Below are 20,978 nucleotides of genomic sequence, written 5' to 3'. Positions count from 1 at the left end.
CCAATTTGTGCTCATTGCATACTGGAGAACCTGGTGCCTTATCTCTACAGGTGCTTGCCTTGGGATGAATTTTCCTTAAATTATGTGTAAACCAAGACATAGAAATAGAAGCAAATTTTAAAATGATTTTAAGAAAAACACTGTAATTCTTTATCTTCTACAGAAAATGGAATTCCCTGTTGTGGTGAGAATACTACTAAATTACTTATTTAAAAACTTTTATTAGTTGTTTGCAGTTCCAACTTAAAGTTTTTCAAAGAAGATTCTATTGAATTAAGGTGGAATCTCGACTTCACACTTACTGGCTTGGTAAGCTAATGCAAGTCATTTAAATGTTCAATGTCTCAGTTTCCTACTTTGAAAATTGGTGATTATACAAATGGTTTTAAAGAGAGTTGTGAAGAGAACAGAGAGATAAAGCAGATTAAGTAATTGGCACAAAGTGCTTCATAAATGTTATCTATAATTATTAGAAATACAGTTGACCCTTGAACAGCACGGATTTGAGCTGCAAAGGTCCACTTATCCATGGATTTTTTTCAATAGATACATGCAGTACCATAAATGTATTTTCTTTCTTAACATTTCTTTTCTCTCACCTATGTGGTTGTAAGAATACAGTATTAATATATTTAACACGCAAAATATGTGTTAATCAGCTGTGTGTTTTTGATAAGGCTTCTAGTCAACAGTAGGCCATTAGTATTTAAGTTTTGGGAGAGTATAAAGTTATATGTGACTTTTTGACAGTGCAGGGGAATGGCCCCCCTTAACTCCAGTGCTAGTCAAGGGCTGCAGTAAATAGAAGCAGATTGTCTCAGTCAAGAAAGGAAACAAATACCAAAATGACCTGGCTTAGGGTACTACATCTATAAAATTTATCCACCTAAGAGAACAAAGCAAATAAGTAGTATCTAATATCTAATTAACATATCTCTGCGATAAATGCTCTAAAACTTTTTCAGGGGAACTTTACTATATGTACTAATATATGGGCCATAAAATTTAGGAAAAGTTCTAGAGCGTATCTTTAACTCATAGTTCAATCTAAACATGAAGAGGTAGTTTAGCAGAGTTAAATGCACAGATTGGAAGCATGACTGTATCTCAGTGTTGTTACTTAACTAGCCCTATAATCTCATGTGATATAATATTTGAGCATCACATATTCATTTCTTGTCTAATTCACAGGGTTGATCTGAGTATTAGATGGAAGAAAGGTAAAGCAATTAGTATCATGTCTGGCACTTGAAAGTACCTAATACATACTAGATAAAATTCATGTATTAATATGCCACAGTATAAAATAATTTAATTCTCTTAATAATCTTATGAGGAAGATATATTAAGCAATATTGTTTTCATTTTATGGATGAAGAACCATACATTAACAAAGATTAGGTAACATATAAATACCTAAAGGGTGTTTATAGATGCGAATGGATATAAGAAGGAATTAATTCAATTTTTTAACACTACATCTTTTATTCTTTTTTATTTCATTATGTTCCTTCCTATTAAAATTATGATAGATTTGGTTATAGAATCCACACCTTTATTAACAAGTCTTTGTGGCTGATCTGTCTGGTCCTCTGAAACACAGTGTTTTCGATTTAAAAAAAAAAGTTTATGTTTGTAACTAACATACACACACACACACACGCACACACATTTTCTACCATGAGCTTTGTTTTGATTTTCAAATGCATTCATCCAGAAATAGAGGGATACATACTCTCCACTTTAACAATATACCTATTTCAACCATTTTTACTTGTGATAACTCTAGGAAATGAAGAGGTCAAGCATTTGTAGACCATTACAATTCAAGTTCTATTCCCTGGTTTTCAGTTGAGACAACACATAAACTTTCTAACACAAGCCTGTGAGGAACTCTCTTCCAAGGGTATTAAGAGTTCACTTTCCTGACTCCCTGAAGGTTCAAGCTCATTATATTTAGACTAGATTCAAATCTTGGCTGAAAAACCAATGAGAACTGTGCTATATATATATAAATATATAATTACATGACAAAGTATAGTCAAAATGGTGTATTTAGATTTTAGATTTTAAAAGACTAGATTCACAAGAAATGGGCAGAAGACATAAACAGACATTTTTGCAAAGAAGGCATCCAGATGGCCCACAGACACATAAAAAAGTGCTCCATATCACTTGGCATCAGGGAAATACAAATCAAAACCATAATGAGATATCACCTCACACCAGTCAGAATGGCTAAAATTAACAAGTCAGGAAATGACAGATGCTGGTGAGGATGTGGAGAAAGGGGAACCCTCCTACACTGTTGGTGGGAATGCAAGCTGGTGCGACCACTCTGGAAAACAGCATGGAGGTTCCTCAAAATGTTGAAAATAGAACTACCCTATGACCCAGCAATTGCACTACTGGGTATTTACCCTAAAGATACAAACGTAGTGATCCGAAGGGGCACATGCACCCGAATGTTTATAGCAGCAATGTCTACAATAGCCAAACTATGGAAAGAACCTAGATGTCCTTCAACAGATGAACGGATAAAGAAGATGTGGTGTATATATACACAATGGAATACTATGCAGCCATCAAAAGAAATGAAATCTTGCCATTTGTGACGATGTGGATGGAACTAGAGGGAATCATGCTTAGCAAAATAAGTCAATCAGACAAAGACAACTATCATATGATCTCCCTGATATGAGGAAGTGGAGATGCAACATGGGGGGTTGAGGGGGTAGGAGAAGAATAAATGAAACAAGATGGGATTGGGAGGGAAACAAACCATAAGTGACTCTTAATCTCACAAAAAACTGAGGGTTGCTGAGGGGAGGGGGGTTGGGAGAAGGGGGGCAGGGTTATGGACATTGGAGAGGGTATGTACTATGGTGAGTGCTATGAAGTGTGTAAACCTGGCGATTCACAGACTTGTACCCCTGGGGATAAAAATATATTATATGTTTATAAAAAAATAAAAATTAAAAAAAAAAGACTAGATTCAAACCTTGGCTGAAAAACCAATGACAGTGATATATATATAATTATATAATTACACGGCAAAGTATAGTCAAAATGGTGTATTTAGATTTTAAATTAGACTAAGTTCTATTCATAAAAAGTTGATGATACCAATAAATGTTTACTTGCTCAATGAAGACACTATGGTAATATTTTCACAATATGTTCACTTCAGTAACCATATCACAAGACCATCTTGAATATGTTCACAGAAATACCTTCAAATAAGAAATGACATTTCTGTATCCTGGATCTTAAAACAGAAACAAAACTTTTAGTGTAATGGAACCAATCAAAGTTGCATTAACAGAATATTAATAACTTGAAGTAAAAAAGATACAATTGACTACTTTATCTGATTGTTTTCTTTGCCCTTCCTTTTAAAAGAAGTTAGATTAAATAAGTTCCTGCTCAACTTTCAATTATTCAAGAATTTATCCACTTTGTGGATTATTCATTCTTGTTCTCTTTCCTGCTTCCTCCATTTGATCATTACACATCTCTGTGATTCTTGCAGAGGGTGTGCAGAAGAAGGGAAAGAGAATTCCCAAATCAATCATATATGGATCTTTCCTGCTTAGCATGGGAGAAATTGAAAAATCACAGCTAAATTTAGATTTTAGTATATCTGGTTGTTTTCATTTGGACTCTCTTATCTATTACTAATGCAGATGACTACCTCTTCACAGAATGATCTTAAGCCTATAAATATAATATAGATTTCAACCTTATTTAGTTATAAAAAAGATTATTGGTGTCAAAATAAAACAAAACTAAATTGTTATTAAAATTTTGGGTTAGACTTTAAGTTGGTTTTAAGTTGATATTAAAGAATGAAATCAAATGTTTTCCCCATGCAATAGATAAGTACAGAGTCAAAGCGAAGCAAACAATTTTGTCATTATCAAACATAGAGCCTAACAATAACAATAGCAACATTGATCCTTATGATCATAAATGAAAGCCAAGCTGGAATGTGACATTTTTATAACATATAAACCATTTTTAACTTATTTTCTGAATATATTTATTTAATGTTATAATTTTTACCTGTCCTCATTCACTCCCTCACCTAAATCCTCAATATAAATATCGATAAAAAACACATTTAAATTCTATCATCTGCATGAAAATTTATTCAACTATTTTATTGCATGTCACTCTCTCCTCTTAATACCTAGTATTTTATATTACACTAGTTCTGAAATTAAATATCACTAAGAAGTGAGACATGGTACTTCTTTACAAGTTGAGGAGTCACTGCTTTACCATTTTATTATATATAGTTTTCTGATATTTGACTCACTAATTGTGATTATAATGTCCTCGAGAGAAAAGGGCCATTCATATATTTGACAAATATTTGAGTACCTACTCTGTTAGGAACTGTACTAAACATTGGGGACATAGCATGAAAAAAATGGATACATTCTCTTCATTTGCAGAGCTTTTATTCTAGTAAAAGAATTTGTACAATAAAACATAGAGAAAATTAATGTAAATGTATAAAATTATATAGTATCTTAGCAATAAGAAATGCTATGGGAAAAGATTTAAGAGGAGAATGAAGAAGGATCAGAAACACCTGGGAATTTTGGAGTTAACTAGGGTGATTAGGGTAAGCCTCATTATTGATTAGGAAGATGGCATTTGAACAAGGACTTAAACAAGGTGAAAGAGATAAGATACAGATGTATCTTATGGATGTCTGAGAGTGGAAAGTCAGAATATTCCAGGCACAGGGAATAGATGATGAAGATGCTACGAGGCCTGAGTATGCCTAGTGTATTCTAGAAATAAGTAAGGAGTCCAGAATGGTTAAAATACAGCAAAGAAGAGAAAAGTAGCAAAAAGTTAAGTCAGAGAGATAACAGGGGTGTGGATATGGGGGGTAAGATGAGAGTAGCTACACATATAGGGCTTCTCAAGCCATTGCGAGGACTTTGGTTCTTACTCTAAATGAAATAAAGAAACACCGAAGGACATAAGGTCTGATTTATAGTTTAAGAGAATCATTCTGGTCCCTGAGTAGGGTGGCCTTTCTAGGAGGAAAGCCAACTGGAGTTTTCTGTAAGTAAAATATGAAAAGAGTTGATGGTGGCTTACTCTGGGTGAGAGCAGTGGAAGGAGTGATAAGTGAAAGGGAGCTGGATGTATTTTGAATGTAAGACCAATAGGATTTCCTGATAGATTAGATCTGGAGTATGAAAGAAAAAAGAGAATTAAGGATGACTCAGCTTTTTGGCCCAAGCAACTTGAATGAAGGGGTTCCCCTTAATTTAGATGGAAAAAGCAGTATGTGAAATAGGTATTGAAGAGAAGATAAAGAGTTCACTTTTGGACTTGTATAATTTGAGATGTCTGTTAGACTTCTAAGAGGGCATGTCAGGTAGGTATTTGTTTATGAACCTAGAGTTTAGGAGATAGATCTGGACTGCAGGTCAAAATATTGGGGAGTCATTATTATACAGATAGTATTTAAACCATGGGACAAAATGTGAACACTAATGATGTAAGATAGTGAAGAAAAGAGGACCAAGAACTGAGGCCTGGAGGACTCCAAAATGAGGATAGGAAGAATCAGCATACAAGACTGAACAAAGTCAATCAGATAGATGGGTCAAAAAATAAGTGAGTATTGACTTCTAAAAGCCAAATGAAGTAAATGTGTCAAGCAGGAAGAAGTGATCAGTTGTTTGAAATTATGCTGATAGGTCAAATGAAATGATGGCCAAAAACTGACTGTGGATTTAATAATAAGAAGATCAGGGTGTCCCTGACTGGAATGATTTTGGAGGAGTAGTGGGCTTGAAGACTGGAATGATCTAAGAGAAGATGAGGGGAAAGAAACTGTAGATAGAGAATATAGACATTCCCACATAGACTTTGGCTGCAAGGGGGAGGGGTATATTCAGGGAATAGGAGACAAGAAGCTTTCTTTAGAATGGAAAAAATAACAGCATGGGTGTATACTAATTAGGGTCAACAAGCAGAAAAGTAAATCTTAATGATGTAACAGAAAACAAAGAGAATTGCTGAAATGGTATCTATGGGTAGGAAGGAGAGGGTGATTATTCAGTGGAGAGACTGGCTTCAGAGAAGAACAGGAATATTTCATCTGTGCTAATAGGCAGGAGTCAGAGACTGTGGATGCAGAGGCTTATAGATGGGTAGCTATGATGGTAAGTGTCTGGGGGAGTTATCATCTGAGAGCTTTATTTTTTTTAGTAGAGTAGAATCAGTAGCCACAAAGATGGGAGAGAAGGCATGGTAGGAGTTTGAAGGCAGAGGAGAACAAATGAAATAATCACCAGAAGAGGAAACTCGATGGACTAAGGAAATGTAACATGACATTGGGGAAGTATGTTAAGTCTTCACTTCAGATTTTTGATCACAAATTTAAGTGACATCAGTCAATGTGGTTGAGTGGTTTTTCCAGATCCTTGTAGCAATAGGTGGGGAGTTGGATTCAGCCAGGTTTGTCATTTCACTGAGCAAACAGATGGATATGAAAAGGGAAAGTGTATCAAGGGTATCATGTGATGAGTTACCACAGGATTCAAGCCATGCAAAGAGGGCAAAAGAAAAAAGACAAGCAAACAAGGCAAGGTTGGGAAGATATGCCAGAATATTAATTGATTGGTGGTTCTGATAGGTTAAATGGTTGGAGTTGTATAAGAAAGTGATCTGAAAAGAGGATGGAGTTGGAGAATGAGATTCATCAGCTGACATTCAATTTCTTGATATTCCTGACAGTACCTTGATCAGACTAAGGAAAACAATGAAAACTCAGCAAGTGTTTATTAAATTGGATCTAATTATATTTTCACATCAATATTTGAGACAATAAACTAAAATATTTTAGAAATATGGAAAGAAATACTTGAATTTAGTACAGAGGCTTAAGATTCAAAAGTATCTCTTTCTAATCAAACATAATATAAAAGACTTCCTACAAATATCAAATTTTGAATGAGTTAGTGCTCTTTCGAATGCATTAAAATTTATGTTTATTACTTATAACTTTTGTATGAATCAGTACACATGATAATAGTTGTGGATAGTGCAGGTTGACAAGCTTATTTTCTGAATTTCACAGATATCATCTGTCCAAATGGTTCATTCTGTGATATAAGTGTCATATGCTGATAAAAGATAAAAACAAAATGTTATTTCTTGTCTAAAATAAAGGAGGAAATATATTTATGAGATTTTGATGTTTTCATCTAATATTTATTTTCATTGTGACACTGATTTTTATAATTTTCTTTCAATTTTGAGAAAACAGGCAGGCTATTTGTATATCTAGTAAACTGGATTAGATTTAGGAGCAGAAAAAAATGGAATTTATTGAGAAAATGTTATAAGCACTTTGCTTTATTTCATCTTCACAACAGTTTTTTAAAGTGGTTTATTACTCCCATTTAACTAATGGAAAAACTGAGCCTCAGAGGCTAGCCAGGATTTGAAACCAGTCCAACCTTATCCCAAATACTACCAAATCTTACCTCTGTTAAGCTGCCTCCATCAAAACTAGGATTTAAACTACTTTGGGGTATAACTCCTAGCTACCCAAGATTGGCAGTGTAGGATTTGTAACAAAGCACTCTGTGTTGCATTTGTTCCATACATACTCTCTAGGTCAAATACAAACAATCCCACCTTTCTGGAATTCTGAGTTTAGTGCACACTCCGGATTGACTATGCAGCATTTTTACATGGAACATTGTAAATTGCATTTGTTCTTTAATTACCTTCAGTCAAGTTTCAGATAGTATCAACTTCCTGAAACTGAATTGTAGTGGTCAGGAATAAAGTTCCTTATTTCTGATTTTAATATATCTGCAACATGTGCTATAAGCCTAGTTCAGAATATTTGTGTTCTTTATATACTGCTCAACTGATATTTATTACAGGGAAAAAACAGGGGCTACTCAAAATAGGCAAAGTTTAAGTATGAATAAATTATAATGATGTCTGATAATAGAAGGGGAGATGGGGAAAACTACAAAGTTAATAAAAGAATTCTTCATGTCTATCATTCTTATCATGTATAGAGGTAAGCAGCTACTCCTAATGAAAAATTTCAGTTAGACAGCCTATGATGAACTCAAGTCAACCTGGAAAGGCTAAGTTGCATTAATTATACCAATTTAAAGAACATAATGCAATATGAAACATTCTTGGAACAATTTCTAACCAGAATGATTAAAATAAAATACTTTGATATATAAAAGGATAAATTATGATATTATTTTGGAAAAATAGTTTGTGTATAAACCTACATTCCCCAAAGATATTTGATAAATGGGGCAATACTCTACTGAGTAGGAAGTCGTGATTATAGGGAGATTTCAGAGGGAGCAATCTATTGCATATGAGAAATCCAAAAGTATTCAGCAATTAGGTTAGTTGGGAGAAAATGTACAGGTCATTTACACCTTAAAAGAAAGAGAGAGAAAAAGCAAGAAAAATAAACAGACTGGAATGGTTTGCTTTACCTCTAATCGCTCTAGTGAAGAGAATCAAGAACTCAGTAGGAATGCATGCAAGGAGAATCTAAAGGTCTCCTACAAGACTCTGCCTACTTTACTGGCATTATAAAGAGAAAAACCAAAGGCAGGTAAGGTGATCAATAATCTGAGACAGTCATACAATTGATTCTGCCTTAGGGATATGTCTGGCAAAAATTTTGAGAAGTCTTTGTGACCTTGACCAACAATGAGTTGATTCACAGAGGAATCAATCTGACTTAGACAAAGTGAATTAAAAAGTGATACCTGATTGCCTCTTCCTTTCTCTCTCTACTTCAGAAACAAACATTATGAAAAACATAACATTCATAATAGCAAAATAAGCTATTTAATAATCTTGCTTCATATTTGACCAATGAATTTTTCCTTCATTATTAATTGAGCACTTGATTAAGCACTTACTATGCCTGCATATTGATAGTGGCTATTGAAGATCTAGAAACAATGTATGGTGCAGCAGTTCTTGTTCTCAAGGAGTTTATACTGATGCTGGGAGGGAGTACAGAGTAGTAGAGAGAGGGCTCACATGCATCATTACCAGTTTGATTTTGTTCTCTTACAATTTTCCAGGAGTTACAGAGACACAGAAGACAGGTTAATTACTCAGCTCAGAAAAGGCTCTGTTGTAACTCGGAAAAGTTATCAGTTCATGTGACAGAGCTCAGAACAGACCTCAGAAGAATGAGGGTGTGAGGGAAGTTCCTTTTTTAAAATTTATATTTAGCTATATAATCAGATTGTAAACCCCATTTCCTGATGATTTAAGTATTAGTTATATCTGTAAGCATTGCTTATTGATTTTATTTCTTGATGAAGACATCAAAAAACAAGTGAGAAGTCCTGGCATGATTCTGAGAAGGTGGCAAGAGAACAGACCTAGTACTTGGGCCATCATATCCTCTAATGGAAATACAGGGAGTCAATTCTCATTTTATTTCAACACTATAATTTGGGTAAAAGTAGACTCTATAGAAAGGAAAGGTAGTCTTACAGTAAGGGAAGAGCTAGTGATTTTCAGATAAATAACACATTAAGAGTGTTGTAAGGGAGCCATTTAATAGGAAAAAATACTAAGCTTTACTCTAAATAAAAGGTCTCATGATTTGCCAGACACAAAAAAAGAGTATTTACTGTTGATAACAACTGCGTGGTAACATTTTCTCCCCAGCTCACATGAGGTGACCCAAAATAGATTTCCATAGGAATTTATATACGTACTACTAGAGTCTCTCTCTTATGCTCAAATTTTTAAAGATTTTATCATTTAATTGGTTACTCATATCTTCTTTTTCTAGTGTGTTTGAGAGAAACTCCCTTTCCTCACTGAATGTTGAGGATATTATCTGTTGTCACTGTTTTGCATGCATTTGGGGAAAGGGCGGAATAATTGGCAAGTCAGTAAAACACATAATAATGCCCTCAACTCTGATTGCCTTTCATTTTAACTAACAATAGTGATTTTGCCCACTATGATGCTGTTCAAATCTGTTCTCGTACAGAAATAAGTTTTAGATGATGAGAGAAAAATCACTTAATTGCTACAGAATTAAGAAGGGCTTTCATGTTAATTCATTTTCATTAAAGTTCTTAAATTACAGTATCAGTCTCTCTGAAGCAATGACAAATCAACAATCAGACTTAAAATTGAACCACTGCTTAATTAAACCTTATTATTCATTGTCTTGCTTTATCATATAAAACAATTTATTATGATTATGTATCAGCTTTACAAACAGGCATAGGCTATTATTCAGAGATCACAATATCATAAAATGCATGGATTTCTGATACATGGGATTTTTATTTTACTTTGAATTAAGATCTGAGGAATAAATGATAAAAGATCCATTGGCATGGAAGGTGACACATTTATCCATGGATTGCTGCAATGTAAACTTGGTAATGGAAAGACTTAAGAGAGGAAGGGTCATCTACATGCAGCAAGAATGTTTCTTTACTTGTCTCTCTCCTCTTTCTGTCCCTTTCCCTCTTTGAATATGTACACATGTATCTTATGTAATTCTATACTGTAGTATTAGTAGATCCTTAGTGTATACTCAATAACCAGAGAATATGTAGTTTTAGTTTTTATTATAAACAAAAGGTAGTATTTTAAAAATTGACAATATACTTGGCCACAATGTGAAAGCCAATAAGTAAAGAGATCAGTATCATCAGACCATGTAGTCTACGATATAGTTCAATAAAAATCATGTGATGACTGAAAAAGCCCCTAATATATTAGAATACAAAAAGCAACTGAGTAAATCCTAAGAAAGTAGAAGGAGCATAATAAAAATTGCTGCAGTAGGAAGTGGAAAAGTAAAAATAACAATGGAAAATAAACCAACCCATACAGAGGCAAAAAAGGTTTATTCGAAAGATTAGTAAAAATAGAAAAACTTCTGATTGGATGGATGGTAAAAAAAAAATGGCATGAGCAAACAATACTAGAAACAGAAAGGGAGAAATAGGCACACATTTGGTAGAGATTTATAAAATGTGAGAGAAGCCTATGGGCAATGCATGACAATACAATTGAATATCTAAATGCTGGAATAGGTAATTTCCTAGGGAAGTATAACTTGAAAAAGTAACACAAAAGATATGAAGGTATAAAGATGGGTTAGAAAAACTGTCATATGCAGAAAATATAATTTTATACATAAAAATTCAAAAGAATCTAGTGGTCATGTATTTAGCACCATGATTGAATGTAAGGTCAAGATATTAAAGTTAGTAATGATTCTGGGTGCTAGGTGACTCAGTCGGCTAAGCACCTGCCTTTGGCTCAGGTCATGATCTCAGGGTCCTGGGATCAAGCCCAGCATTGGCTCCCTTCTCCGTGGGGAGTCTGCTTCTCCCTCTGCCTCTGTTCTGCCCTGTGCTGTGCTCTCTCTCTCTCTCACACACAAAAATAAATAATTTCTTTTAAAAGTTAGTAATGTTTCCATATAACATCAACTAAAATTTTAAAAAGTACTTAAAAATGAACACAATATAAAACTAATAAACTACTTAGAAATAACTCTAACAAAATGTGTGCGTCTCTCTTGAAAGAAATCATAAAACCTTGAGAGACACAAAATAAGACCTAGGTAAAGGTAAATAGGATGCTCATAGATTACAATTAGTTCTCTCTGTGTAAAAAGGGTCAGGAAATATTTCTCAGAATAAATGACATCTTAAATGTCTTTTAAAGGTGCCAAAGACTCTGGCTGAGGAGGACAGCAATGGGGAGGAAGGAATATTTGGGGAAGAGAAAACAGTATTTTTCCTTTGTCACAAGTAATTAGGCTGATGCATTTGGGAACAACAATTCAGTATACCTGAGAATGAAATGGAAGGGGACATGAGTTGGTTAGAGTTGTGGTTAGAGAGGTAGGAGAAAGTCATTCACACAAATTGTGTAGATAACTTTTCTGTACATAATAGTTCACTTAAATAAAAATTTTAATATAAAAGAGTATTTTTGAATTATGGAGGGAAAATGGTGAATCAAGATGTCAGGTGGCAGAAATGGATATGAAAAGTAAAGATTTGGGACCACATGGACAATCGAGATCAGACTTAAGCCCAGTCTCCAAGTGAATTAGTTTCATCATAAAAGGTCACTTAAACATTCTACTGTCAGTACCTAAACGCCAATACGGATTACATTCTCACATAACTTGACTTGTCCACCAGGACTATTCCAACCTTGTCAACTGTGATGCTAACACTGCACTTATTTTTTCCAATCTACTGTCTCTTCCCTTGACAGATTCCTAAAGGATGTATTATGTTCTTTAAGTGACTGTCTAGGTCTCTGCCACAGAATTCAGGGACAGCTTTCTTAGGTATAATTTTATGAAATGACTGATGTGTCAAAATCTTTTGCTGTTTGTGTAACTTCTATCAATGGCTGATATAACATCATGTTCATCAAACCTTTTGTACTATACTAACTTTGCAGATTGCTTCACCATGTCTAGCACATCTTTTTGCATAGATATTTCCAGAATATAGAGATCATAAGCACAGCAAAAACTCCCTAAATAATATTCACAAGGACTTCTAAGGATGCTCATGGACTTCTTTCTGAGTCAAAGAAGTGTAACTTGCAGTTCATTTCCTGGCAACAAATTTCTTGGTGTAAGAGGCCCACTAGGAGACTATTATAAAGTAACGTGTTTCTTAGGAGTTTGTGTTTATTATTTGGGGATGATTTTTTTATTCTAATCCTCTTGAAAGAAACAGATGTTTATTTACTCAGAATACTCAGCTAAACCTGTCTGAAGACCAAGGGATGTGTTATTTTTGGCAACGTGATATTGCTCAGAATTGTAATTTGAAAATAGAATTTGATATGTGAATATTTAAATAGGTAAGCAGCATAAGTACAGAAATATCTATCCACACAAATACGTGGCCTATAAATCTATTCTTAAAATAAAGGTAGACAATGTCATCTTTCAATGGGTCTAAATCTAGCTGCCAACATCTCTAAGTCAACACATGTTCCTCTTAGAATTGTCTTTCAGAAAACCCTCTATGTGGTAAGTTAGACTGGTGTAGAAAGATGTGTGTCCCTGTGTGTACTCTATTGTTTTCTTCAAATGAAATGTTCTCCTTTATTCAGATGCTACTGTGCCTCATTGAATTCCTCAAGCCATAGACTTTATTGAACTATTCCCTAATAATAAAATAATATTGAAGTACAATTGATACATAAAGAAAACATGTATTTAATGTATACAACTTGATGACTTTGGACATATGCAAATACCAAGGATACCATCATCACAAATAAGATAATAGACATGTCTCAAACCTCCTAGGATTTCCTTCTTGTCCCCTTACTATTTGTTTTTTTGTGATAAGAACAGTTAACATGAAAATTTGCCCTCTTAACAAATTTAGAGTTGCACAATATTGTATTGTTAACTATAGACACTATGTTGTAAAATGGGTCTCTATAACTTACTTATCCAGCATAAATGAAATTTTATACCCATTGAAAAACAACTTCCGTTTTTCCTGTCTAGGCTTAGGTATCATTTCTTAGGGAAATTTTCCCTAGCCACACCAAATGGATTTATTTCACTAGTATACATGGCATTCACTCTATTTGTTTATTTAATCATCCATAATTCCTTGTTTAATATCTAATGCATCTACTAGAATGTAAGTTTCATGAGGGCAGAGGTCTGTTTTCATGCCTATTCCTTTGGCACCAAACATACTACCTGAAAAGTAACACACACATGCACACACATACACGCACACACACACAGAGTTTAACCAGCTTGCTTAAGAAGGGGTCATGTTTTATATCCTAATTGTGCCTAGACATAATCCTTTTTGATTAATCCTTATTCTAATAAAATGAGGAGACACATTCATTTGGAAGGAAATCAAGATTTATGAATATCTGAGGACACAGGAGACTCCCACAAACATTAAAAAGAAAATGTCATCCACAAGAATATCAACATCAGCATCAGCATTTAACAACATCACCACACATGTAAGTTTGGGCCAGAAATATAACAAATATTACTGAACACTTATTATTTTCTAGCCACTGCTCAAGACATTTGAGATAGATATATCCATGACCAAAACAGAAAATTCCTCCTATCCAATAACAGAATTTACATCCTGAGGCAGGAGAAGATAGGCAATAACCATAATAAATAAGTAAATTCTGCAATACTGAGAAGATGGTCAGTGCTATGGGGAAAATAGAGAAGAGTAAGGGGGATTGGGAGTTCAGTCCCAAGTAGGGTGAAAAGGTAGGTCTCATTGAACACATGGAAAAAAATTTTACTCTGATTATGAGGAAAATAAATAGTGTAAAGGTAATAAAATATTCTAACAAAAGATTAAATCAAATATCTGAATGCAGAGAGGAAAAAAAGGCCTGAGTGAGTCAGGGACTTGAAGTGGAAGGGAGAGAGATTTTCATTTTGGTTTATAGTTTAAGATTTAACTTTTCAACGAAATTAACTCTGAGTTACAATAAAATTGAATAAAAAGTATTATATCATTTACTAAGAGAAAACAAAGCACATTTTTAATTGAAAATTCAAGGTATTTAGAGATAAGATGGGAATCTTACCATTTTTACTGATGTCGAGTTCTTTAAGATTAACTAAACTAGCAATAGTGGTTGGCAGATTTGAAAGATCATTATCAGGAATACTTAGTTTTCTTAGAGCTTGACAGTTGAACAATTGCTGTAAAAGAAAATAATGATTAATTAGATCTCAATTTAGTTAAATCCATTCATACATAAACTCAGTAACAAAATCCAATTCACCATCTTTATAAATGTGGTAATAAAATGGCCACCTCCTATTTCCATATTCTCAATTCTTTTCAGAATGCTTCACATACCATCTGCATGTTCATGCCTCACTATTCTCTGCCATCCAAATTCAAAAAACAAAGTATTCTACCATCCCCTTCTGTTTACTATTAATGTAAAATTTGCCCAATCCTACTGATTTTTTTTCTTTCAAACACTTTCTGGAGTTGTCACTTCCTTTCTATTCCCACAGCTACCACAATAACCCCAGTTCTTCATGTATCACTTCCATTTAATCAAGTTCAAAAATTATTTATATAACATTCAAGAACTGCAATACAGCTGAATATGTGGACTTATATTTCTTTTGTGTCCCTCTTCACTGCTTCAAGACTCCCTAGCAAATGAAACACTTAACTTTTGATATTGTTAAAAAAAAAAATCACTAGCAATTGGTTCACTTCTGCCATCAGTCCAAAGTGTTAAAATGGGGAAGAGTCAAATGTTGAACCAATGGTTCTCAAATCCAGCAGGGTTTTAATCATTGCTAAGTGGAGGTGCTTATTTAAAATGCGAATTCTTGGACTTGACTCAAAGAAGTATTGACGAGGCGGATCTGGGATGGGAGTAAAAATCTGCATTTTTAATCAAGCAGTCCAGTGATCTAATTATTTTGATATATGTGTTTCCAGTATTTTGGGGGAATACTTTTTGGGGAACAATGTTAGATTTTTTAGCTATGTCAATCTTATTTTAAATGCCCAAGATATAAACAGTTGGGACAGAATTTCTTATTCACTTCTGGAAAAATTATCTTAATGGGATCTTTTCTATTTGACATTTCTAATTCTATTTTGCTGATTTCCCACAGATAAAGTGTCTGGATCTATGACTATGCAATTGGCGCACAGTACATTTAACAACCGCTTGTTCTTTCATGTAATTCACTATATATAGGCAAAAACAACGTAGTACATAGTTGTTATTTCTTAACTCGCTAGTTTTCTAAAAAGTATATTGTGTTTATTGTTTATTAAGATAAAATATATAATTTCTTGCTTTTGGTAAGCCATTTTGGCTCCTTACAAAGATGACTTCCAATACTTCACGTAATGCTAGAATTTCAACATGTTATACAGAAGTGTTGCTACCATTTTTTTTTATAAAACCTAGAAAAGAGGACTTTGATGGATTGTTTTCACTAACTACTAAATTTCCCTTTAAAAAATAGAAAAATAGATGTCTATATTTATTGTAGATATTAATTTAAAAGTTTTCTCAGTCTCTATAATTCTCTGAGAACCATTAGATCCACATGCAATGTGGTTAGTTATAGATTTATAGATTTTAAAAATTCAGTTGACTCATGACTGATGTTGGTAAGACACATTAACAACCCTTTGATCTGATTACTATAGCAATTTTATACAAAATTCAGACAAATAATTTTCAAAACCGTTTTTTTAAAATTCAAGTTTAATCATCTCAGCTAAATTCTCAATTTTATTCAAGAATTAATTATAGTTCCTGATTTTGTCAAAGATTAATTGACCCTATAGTTGTGGGTTCCCTTTGGGGTGTTTTATTCTGTTCCATTGATTTTGTGCCAGTATTATACTGTCTTGAAGACTACAACTTTGTAATATAACTGGAAGACCAGAATTGTGATGCTTCCACTTTTGCTCTTCTTTTCCAAGATTACTTTGGCTTTTTAGGGTCTTTTGTGCCTCTATACAAATTTTAGGATTGTTTGTTCTAGCTCTGTGAAAAACACTCTTGGTATTTTGACAGGGATTGCTTTAAATGTGTAGATTGCTTTCATTTTCAATTTCTTTCATCAGTGTTTTACAGTCTTCAGAGTAGAGATCTTTTACCTTTTGGATTAGGGTTATTCCTAGATAGCTTATGGTTTTTGTTGCAATTGTGAATGGAATCAATTCCTTGATTTCTCTTTCTGCTTCTTCCTGATTGATGTATAGAAACACAACTGACTTTTGTATATTGATTTTGTATCCTGCGAATTTTCTGAATTTGTGTATCAGTTCTACCAATTTTTTGGTGGTGTCCTTTGGGTTTTCTTCAATGGAAAAAGTTTCTTCAACAAATGGTGTAGGAAAAACTGGACAGCAGCATGGGAAAAAATGAAACACGACAACTTTCTTACACCATACACAAAAGTAAATAAATTCAAAATGAATTAAAGATCTAAATGTAAGACAGGGAACCATTAAAATCCTAAAGGAGAACAGAGGCAATAACCTCTTTTACATTGGCCATAACAACTTCTTATTATATATGTCTCCTGAGGCAAGGGAAACAAAAGCAATAATATACTACTGAGACTTTATCAAAATAAAAAGCTTCTGCACAGCAAAGGAAGCAATCAACAAAACTAAAAGGCAACCTTCAGAATGGGAGAAGATATTTGCAAATGACATTATGTGATAAAGGGTTTGTATATAAAATATAATAAAAAAACTTAGTAAACTCAGCAACCCAAAACTAAATGATCCAGTTAAAAAATGGGCAGGGAAAAAAAATGGGCAGAAGGCATAGATAAATACTCTTCCAAAGAAAACATTCAGATGACTAACAGACACATGAAAAGATGACCAACATCACTCATCACCAGGGAAATATAAATCAAAACAATGTGATATAGCCTCACACCAGTCAGAATGGCTAACAGCACAAGAAACACAGGTTTTGCAAGGATGTGGCAGAAGGGGAAACCTCTTGCACAATTGCTGGTAATGCAAACTGTGCAGCCACTCTGGAAAACAGTAGGAGGTTCCTCAAAAAGTTAAAAATATAACCACCCTAGGATCCAGCAATTGCACTACTAAGCATTTACCCAAATGATAAAAAATATTAATTTGGAGGGATACATGCAACCTGATGTTTGTAGTAGCATTATCAACAATAGTCAAATTATAAAAGGAGTCAAATATAAAAATGTCCTTCGATTGAAGAATGGATAAAGAAGATGCAATGTCTACACACACACACACACACACACACACACACACACACTATAATATTACCAGCCATCAAAAAGAATGAAATGAAATCTCGCCATTTGTAAATGATGTGGATGGAGCTGGAGACTATTATGCTAAGCAAAGTAAGTCAGTCAGAGAGAGATAAATACCATACGATTTGTGGAGTTTAAGAAACAAAATAAATGAACATAGCATGGGGGAGGGGGAAGAGAGAGAGGGAAACCAAGAAACACACTCTTAATTATAGAGAACAAGCTGATGGTTACTGGAAGGGAGGTAGGTGGGAGAGTGGGTTAAATGGGTGATGGGGATTAAAGAAGGCACTTGTGATGAGCACTGGGTGTTGTATGTAAGTGATGAATCACTGATTTCTATATCTGAAACTAATTTACACTGTATGTTAACTAGCTGGAACTTAAATAAAAACTTGGAAAAAATAAAATTAAGGAAAAAGAACTAATAGAGATTTCTATATTCTCCTCCAATTTTATTTTATTTTATTTTTTTAAAGGATTTTATTTATTTATTTGGGAGAGTAAGAATGTGAGTGTAAGTTGAGGGGAGGGGCATAGGGAGAGAGACATATAGACTTCCCGCTGAGCGGGGACCCTGATACGGCCTTGATCCCAGTATTCTGAGGTCATGACCTTAACCAAAGGCAGACACTTAACTGACTGAACCATCCAGGCACCCCAATTCTTCTATTCAGCAACAAAAGGTATGGAAACTCCTGAACACCCTATTACCTGGACAATCTAAGACTCCTGTGGTATAGAGGCTAAGAGCATGGCATTAGGAATCAGCTTGATGTGGGTTCAATTCCCATGCATCTAGTTATTATATTAGCTGTGTGATCTTGGGCAAGTTACCTAATGTCTCTGGACTTGTGAATTCCTCACTTGTAAAAATGGGAAAAATAACATTCTCTAACTTGAAGGGTATTGGGATGATTAAATGAGTTATTTATTCATATTCAAATATTCACATTCAAATATCTCATCAGTTTTAAGTACTGCATTTTTTTCACATATTAACATCTTTGATATTTGGAATGACTCTTATAATCAAGAGCAAGTTATAATTTGGGGGGTTCATGGGTGGCTCAGTCAGTTAAGTGTTCAACTTTTGGTTTCATCTCAGGTCATAATCTCAGGATTGTGAGATCAAGCCCCAAGTCCTGCTCTGTTCTCACCATAGAGTTTGCTTGAGATTCTCTCTCACCTCTTCCTCTCTCCCTCCTTGCACCCTCTCTCTAAATAAACAAATAAAATCTTCAAAAAAAAAAAAGCCATCAAAGATGGCTTTTAAGGAGTGTATCCTTTAAGGAATGCACACTTTTAAGGAGTGTATCTTCCTTAGTGGTACAATAATGACATGTCTTATAATCAGTAACCTTGGAATTAATGAAATGAATTACTTGTAAAAGTATGGCACATAGTGAGAACTAGTAACTGTTGGCTATTCTGAATATTTATATACACAAATACAGAGGCACACCTATGCAGTCATCTATTTCTTATTTTTCTTTTTAAAAAATATTTTATTTATTTATTTGGCAGAGATAAAGACAGAAAGAGAACACAAGCAGGGAGAGCGGCAGGCAGAGGCAGAGGGAGGATCAGGCTCCCTACTGAGCACAGAGCCCAATGCAGGTCTTGGTCCCAGGACCCCTGGGACCATGACTTGAGCTGAAGTCAGGCACTCAAGAGCCCCTATATCTTGTTTTTCTAGATGATGAGGTCTTCGAAGCCGGGAGTCAAGTCTAATTCATCTTGGCATTAACTTGTTTCACCTCTGCACATGCCAAAGTGGCTAGCACCATATCTTGAACATAGTGTATGCTACATAAGTATCTTTGGAAGTATACTTAGATAAGTCAAGGGAAAATGAGGACAGTGATAGATTCCAGCTGAGAGTGGTACTTCACTGAACTGGAAGTTTCATATAGGTAAACAATCTCAGTGGAATTTAAATTTCCTAACAAAGCAGTGAACTTTGAATATGAGTCATGATGTCTAAAAATTGGCAAAGAAATTAAGAAAGCATTTTAATGATTCTTTCAAGATTCAAGCTTTGAATGAAAATGAAATAAAGAAAGATTATGAACTAGCTGTGATTCTTTCATATAGTACAAAACAGCTAATATAATTAATAGCTAATTAGAGTAAGACTGTTAATGGTAATGGTTATCCTGTCTTTCATTTGCTAATGATATTTCACATTTCAAAAACATCAAAACTATTTTGAGTCTTAAAATATTTTTGTACTGAAGTATTCTCTTTCTTGGGTGAAAGGAAATGATTTAACTCTGACAGAAATTGGTTTTAGAAGAGTATGCAATTTAAATAACTGACTCCAGAAAGCAATGGTTAGATATTTATAAGGAGCTGCCACAGAAGATAAAGGCCTGAGTGAGGAAAATACAACATATTTAGACCCTAAAATGTATATTCTAAGAGGTATATTATTCATTTATTCATGGAAAACCATGAGTTGATATTTGTTGCAAATGAGATACTATGCTAAGTGCAAGGGACAAAAAGTGAGTAAGACACAGCCACTGAGTTCAGATTGCTTACAGTTTAATATTTACACACTCAATTAATTGCAATGTGAAAAAAGATTCATGAAGATAAATAACAGGTGTTATGTAAACACAAAATTAGGATATCTGCACCAAATGATGTGGAGGATAGTGGTGGGGTGGATTCATGAAAGTATACCTAGAAGGGGGGATTAAAAAATGAATCACCCAAGAGCAGGCAAAGTTAGACAGATGAAGGCTAAAGGGGGATAACTTTGTAACTTTCTGTAGCATTTGAAGATACTCCCAACTCAAAAAATGTGTAACTTAATCTAGTTTCAGATGATTTGTTTTAAAGCATGAGGAGACTTGGATTTTGGAGTGAATACTCTAAGTCTACATTTACATGCATTTAAAACCTATTTAATGAATACCTATTGTATGCTATGGTCCATGTTCCACGTTGAAATTAAAGACATCATTAAGCATCTGATTCTTGTTTTGAGCTCATGCCATGATCTCAGGGTTGTGGGATTGAGCCCTGCATGGGGCTCTGCTCTCAGCAGGAAGTATGATTGAGATTTTCTCTCTTCCCCTTCTTCTGCCCCCTT

General features: G+C 34.2%; 1 protein-coding gene across 5 annotated transcripts in view; it reads right to left on the bottom strand.

Moving 5' to 3' along the window:
- LRRC7 (leucine rich repeat containing 7) overlaps positions 1-20,978 on the bottom strand; it is a 562,518-nt gene that overhangs the window by 285,679 nt on the left and 255,861 nt on the right. For all 5 annotated transcript variants that reach the window (XM_044238453.1, XM_044238449.1, XM_044238451.1 and 2 more), the window contains exon 4: positions 14,653-14,770. In XM_044238453.1, coding sequence (XP_044094388.1) covers positions 14,653-14,770 — 118 coding nt within the window. The remainder of the gene's footprint in view (positions 1-14,652; positions 14,771-20,978) is intronic.

This window comes from Neovison vison, chromosome 2 (assembly GCF_020171115.1).
Source record: "Neovison vison isolate M4711 chromosome 2, ASM_NN_V1, whole genome shotgun sequence".
Classification (NCBI taxonomy): Eukaryota; Metazoa; Chordata; class Mammalia; order Carnivora; family Mustelidae; genus Neogale; species Neogale vison.
This window is presented reverse-complemented; position numbering and strand designations above follow the sequence as displayed.